The sequence below is a fragment of the Tigriopus californicus genome, chromosome 3 (genome assembly GCF_007210705.1).
Source record: "Tigriopus californicus strain San Diego chromosome 3, Tcal_SD_v2.1, whole genome shotgun sequence".
Classification (NCBI taxonomy): Eukaryota; Metazoa; Arthropoda; class Copepoda; order Harpacticoida; family Harpacticidae; genus Tigriopus; species Tigriopus californicus.
The window spans coordinates 13,915,108-13,920,436 of NC_081442.1; the positions used below are offsets into that span (position 1 = coordinate 13,915,108).

The following is a 5,329-nucleotide window of genomic DNA, read 5'->3' on the forward strand; positions in this document are numbered from 1 at the left end:
ACAAATACGGCGTTTTGTGACATTTGATATCAAATACGAGTATGTTAAAACAGAGTCTTTCTTTATACCTTAATACATTTGCACGTTTTGTAAAACGTTTTACTTAAAGATAGTCTCCAGATTCAATTGCCTGGATTTGGCTAATTTGACGGCTGACCACCACAAATTTTTTCGCTCGCCCGCACCCCCAAAATTGTCCACCAACCAGAGCCTCTCTCTAAAGGGCGGCGACTTTCTCAACGCCTTCAAGCAAGTCACCAGCATGTCATTGGAAATGGGCGTGGACAGGCCCAAATGATTGTCTGCTAAGAGCCCTCTCAACTGGCAGGAGGCATGACCTCGACCTCGCACTCGTGGATCGATAAATATTGTATCCAGGATCGTCATTTGGTAAGTGTTCATGGGCGTGCCCAATGCCGTGCCGTTTTTTCTCAATGAGCAGAAACCCCGGGCTTGACCATCGATCCACAAGAGGTGGATTTGATCCACGTTAAGATCGGGAAACCCAAATTGACATTCATGATCCTCATCCTTGGGCGGAGCATTCGTGTTGTAAACAATACCGCTCAAGATGCGGTGGCGCCACAAGTCATCTAAATCTGTGAATAGAAAATAGACATTTACTTTTTGCTCCCCTTTTGTACCACTGTGACATTTGCGTTGAACGCTCGTGTACCTGAACGTAATTCTTTTTGGATGGAATCCGTTACGACTTGTAAATGTATACAAAATTAGAGGCAATTTTGCTTAATTGAGTTTGAAACCCCCTTGGCAGTCTCACTCACTTCTTGCTTGTTGCCAGCCTTGGAGGTCCAAATCCGGGCCCGATAAGATATCATCCACCCAAATCCATTGGGGAGGGTCCATCTCATACGAAATGGCCACACATTTCTTGCACTCCTGGCATACTAATCCAGGATACCATTGCCCTCCGAAGCCTTGGATAATGTGGCTCACTTGATAATAATGACCCAAATCTTGAAGATCTTGACAGACGGAGCATTCCATGTCGGCTGATCTTGTCTGCGAAATGTGACTTCAGGGAACGTTGGAGACTGACTGAGAAAGAACGAGCGGATGAGTCAGGCTTTATAGAGGTACCGAGGTTCAAGCAGCACGTGAACTCATTCCATCCTTTCAGTGGAATATCTCGAGGGCCCGGAATTTACGACATACGAGACTCTCTCGTTTTACGAAATCTGATATTGCGTGGCGAAGGCCTGTTTATTTCATGGCAGGGAATGGCGCATTCTAAACGTCACCAGAAAGTGCGGGATTGTTTCAACGAGTCCATTACACATTGAATTTCATATTTTCAATACACAGCATAACCGTAATGCTTGCGTTTTCTTTGGTGTCTTCTTTTTTGATTATGTTTTTATGATTGCTTCGAATTATCTATCAATTTATGTGCCCGGCTTAAAAGTTAAGCAAACGCTTGCAGTAAAAATTAGAATAGTGCTTCCAATAACAGATTTATATGAATATTTGTCAAATTGTTGCCCACCGCTTTTCTGAGGGGTAATCTTTCGAGGACCTAGGTCAAAAGCACTTTGTTGTAAAAGAGCGAGTTTGATGAAACGTACCATGAGTAAGTTTGCGTATGTTTCTTGAAACATACACTTGACAATCGATTTCATTGAGTTCCGAGTAAGTTTGAGCTTCCAAACTGAGGGGCGGCTGCTTGATTTTAGCGGAGAACAATTTGCTCAAAGTGGTTCATTTTTTGGAAAAGCCCTAGCAAAGCTCAAAACTTGGCGAAAGCATAATGGCAATTACGAAAATTAACTTTTCATGTTTGGGGCGCTAGGGTCGATTGCTTGCTCCTCGCCAAGCCAAAGAAACTATCCATCCTAATTTTCAGTTTTGACATTTTTGACAAATGCAATGAATTTGATTTTCTTTCCATGATGATGTTATGTAGAATTCATTCATCTTTATGCAAATGCAAGTATGCAAAGTTGTTTTATATGTTTTTTATGTCCCCAATTTGTTTTTGTGCCAAGATAAATAGGGACTCTTTAAATTTCAAGCGCTTTGATATGAATTATTCAACACCATCCGAACATTTGAGGAGAAATGTTATCTTTATTTCACAAAAAAAACCTCCATTTTGTCTTAATGAGAACCTGACTCTGACATTTTTATAATCTTATGGAAGATTCTTGGAAGCCCTTAATCACTTCCATATCAAAGCACTTGATTGAAAGATATATTGGGGATTTAAAAAACCAAACTATTTTCATTCATTCTTGGATGTTTCCACGCAAAAAATCTAAATCCAAACCAATATTTACACAGGCTTAAAGAAATTTCTTCTGAGGGATGATCAGGTTTGTTCAAAACATGCAAATGTATAGGTATTCAATTTTTCCGATCTTTTGAAGTTTTTGTTTATTTACTGCGATTTTGGATACTTTTTGCATTTTTCCCCATTTAGGCCCTAAAGCTTTCGTTATTCTTTTTTTTCTTTTTTTATTATCAGCTTTTCAAGAAAAAAATACCCAACGTTAGTCTTTTCAGATTTTGAAACTGCAGACTGATCCTTTACTTTTTTACAATATATGACGAAAGTATTGAGTAAAAGGGTAATTAGTTGTTGGCTCAACATGGTTGATGCAATTCAAAAGCACCTATGCTTTGCTTTGTTCTGTAGCAAAATCATTTGAAATTTAACCATCAAGCAAGCTGGTTTGGTTATAGCTTATATTCAGGGTTTCTTTGGTAACCTAACACATTTGAACCTTTTTAGCCCTTGCGCATTTTTTAGGTAAGAAATGCTAGCTGCTTCCATCATTCAATTAAGTACGGGCTTAAAGAGAAAACTTGCGTACATTTTCAAACTCATTTTGTAGTTTTGCTTAACGTGATTTTTTTGCTCTTTAGTCATTTTGCCTATGAATTGGTTTTCAAAGAGTAGGCAGAGCAAGAATAGAGCTAAAACATATCAAACAATTGCCCCTTTTGTTCAATTTAAAAAGGTATTGTTTGTTCGTTTTTAACTGCATTATTTGGATAGCAATGGAGAGGACACTAACCAATTGGTTTCATGCTCAGCTCAGCGCTTTGGCTTACCCATGGCTCAAGGAAGAAAAAGTTTCTTTTAGAGTAACTCAGCCTCTTCAGACAGATTGGTTACCCAACAATTCAAATTAATCATAATTGTAAATCAATTGTGTTGAACTCATATTCAAGGCTACAACTAAAAGTTTTAAATGAAACCTCTAACAACGTCAAAACTTTAGTCCAAAAGACCATAATGGATTTCTTTTGTTTTTTTTTACATGAAATGGTTTTTCTTTTTCAATTTACATCAATACAAATAATTTAATATACAATCCTTAACGAGAAATAAGTCACAAGTTTTCCTTGTTACTTTACCGCTATTTTTGGGGCTACTTGCCAATCTAATGGCAAATCTTTCATTTTTGATTCCCCATTTTCAGGGCTTAAGTCGTAGGTTGCCAGCCGAATTAGTCGCAATGGTTTAGAGCAAAGGTGACTGCACTTGAATCTACGACCTAAATAGTCCAAAGATAATGAATCATGGCTGAGGAAGACCAAACTGTTGAGCCTCGCTTTGACAGTGAATATCAGGCTAAAGACAAATCATTCCAACGTAAGATTCTTCACATGTCATTAAAAACGCCCACCTTTGTTTGCAAGATTCCTTGCCACAATGAAGTCAACCTCTCTTTTTTCTCGGGCTCCTTTATTATTTAATTTGCCTCCGTCTAATATTCGTAAGGAATATCAGAATAAGGATATCCTCATCATAAGACAAAATAGGAATAAGAAATATTTTCTCTTGAATTTCATTCGCAGTCAAATGCCTCTCATCCGGGATCAGCCACGTTGTTGATCAAACCTCTAAATTGGCTGAGTCAAAACCTTTGGAATTACTTAACTGGCCTTGATTATTCTAAAAATTATGACTATTAAAGCCAAACACTATGTATAAAACGAATAACATGTGTTGAAGTTATGGAGACCTTTTCGAATGATTTCATAAAAAGACAAATATTGAAAAGATTACAAATATTGCCACCGTTCCATTCACTCCAATATTATGACCAATCACTGCCATAACATATCACCAATGGATTGAAACATTAAGATCTTACAACAAATGGTACACAAATGCTGTTCATTGGATTGACAATTGGCTGACCATTCTTTTACGATCAATTTTCTCTTTCAGTGTCATTTTGTCGGAGGTCATACAGACTCTTTGCGTCAGTGATTGTTTTTTGTTAGGAGTCTTTTTACAGTTGCTTGGATACTCCCAATCCAATGGCCAATGTTTATAAATCCAGTGCAGAAATGCCAGTACGTTTCAAACAAGTTTTGATCAGCAAACTTGCCAACACTATCTGGATGAAACTGGAAACGTCAAAACAATGCTCAATGAATTTGATATGCTTATTGTCTGGAAGAGTAACTGACCGTGCAAAAGGATTTCGAAGAACATTGAACAAGCTCTGACTGTCTTTATCCCAATGGCCAGTTAGTGACGTTTTGAAAAGTTCTTCTGGACCAAATACACCTAACAAAATGGAATACTGTAGGCCGGAAAATTTTTTGTTTTGCTTAACCTCAAGGCACTAAATATTGATCCTCAAGAGTATTGATTTTCCAGTAGCCAAAATTACAAAAGAAAGTTTAAAAAGGTAAAGGAATTGATTGGTAACTAGAACGTGAATTGTCCGCTCGGTTGAGCTGTCTTGTAAGAAAAAAAACACAAATCCTCGACCCATCCAATGACTGCCAACAAAAAAGTTCCATTGTAACTTTGGGCTTTTCGCCCTCTCTCACTCAATCTTGGCTCTGGGTCATCCAAGTACGGCTGATTGATCCAGATTTCCCAGACCTCTCAGTTCCCCTTGTCGTTGCCCGCTCTACTCTAAACTTTGTTCATGGTCTTGAATGTTTTGCCCTGACTAGGGGCTCTCATCAACGCATTTTAAGTGCACTTCTTTCGTTAGTTACCCCAACCTTTGATGCTGTGGTCGCTTGCATGGTGTGAACCATCTCATTAAAAGCACTAGTCCTTTGCCTCGTGGTTGAGTCAGACGCACTGACCTTAGACGTTTAGAGGCGCCCAAGACTCTCATGGAAGGATGTGCCAAACATGGAATTCAATGACGCTCAAAATCATTCGTAGACAGTCCAATGGCGTCTTGCAGAATTCATCTCAGTTATGTGGCTTGAAATACAGTGATCAAACCAGATGAGTATTTTACTGCACCACAAGGGACAAGCTCTTTCAATAAAATTTACTTTATGAAAGGGGACAGTAAGATCCTTGTAGAGACATTTGATGTATTCA

General features: G+C 38.4%; 1 protein-coding gene across 2 annotated transcripts; it reads right to left on the reverse strand.

Moving 5' to 3' along the window:
• Nucleotides 1–6: 6 nt before the first annotated feature.
• Nucleotides 7–1,301, reverse strand: LOC131877377 (protein FAM169B-like). 2 transcript variants are annotated; one of them, XM_059223017.1, is made up of 3 exons: nucleotides 786–1,301; nucleotides 677–712; nucleotides 7–599 (listed from the first exon to the last, which is right to left on the reverse strand). In XM_059223017.1, the coding sequence occupies exons 1-3, from the start codon at nucleotides 1,006–1,008 to the stop codon at nucleotides 100–102; spliced, it is 759 nt and encodes a 252-aa protein (XP_059079000.1). In that variant the 5' UTR covers nucleotides 1,009–1,301; the 3' UTR covers nucleotides 7–99. The 2 variants fall into 2 exon arrangements, with proteins under 2 accessions (XP_059079000.1, XP_059079001.1); XM_059223018.1 differs by lacking the exon at nucleotides 677–712 and having other exon boundaries at nucleotides 786–1,294.
• Nucleotides 1,302–5,329: the final 4,028 nt, after the last annotated feature.

Bases quoted from the DNA above. Each gene is read 5' to 3' on its own strand.
- LOC131877377 (XM_059223017.1), bottom strand. From the start codon at position 1,008: ATGGAATGCTCCGTCTGTCAAGATCTTCAAGATTTGGGTCATTATTAT. The intron at 713-785 runs GTGAGTGAGACT...TACATTTACAAG, and splicing joins AGGCTGGCAACAAGCAAGAA to TCGTAACGGATTCCATCCAA. The intron at 600-676 runs GTACACGAGCGT...TTCTATTCACAG, and splicing joins CCAAAAAGAATTACGTTCAG to ATTTAGATGACTTGTGGCGC.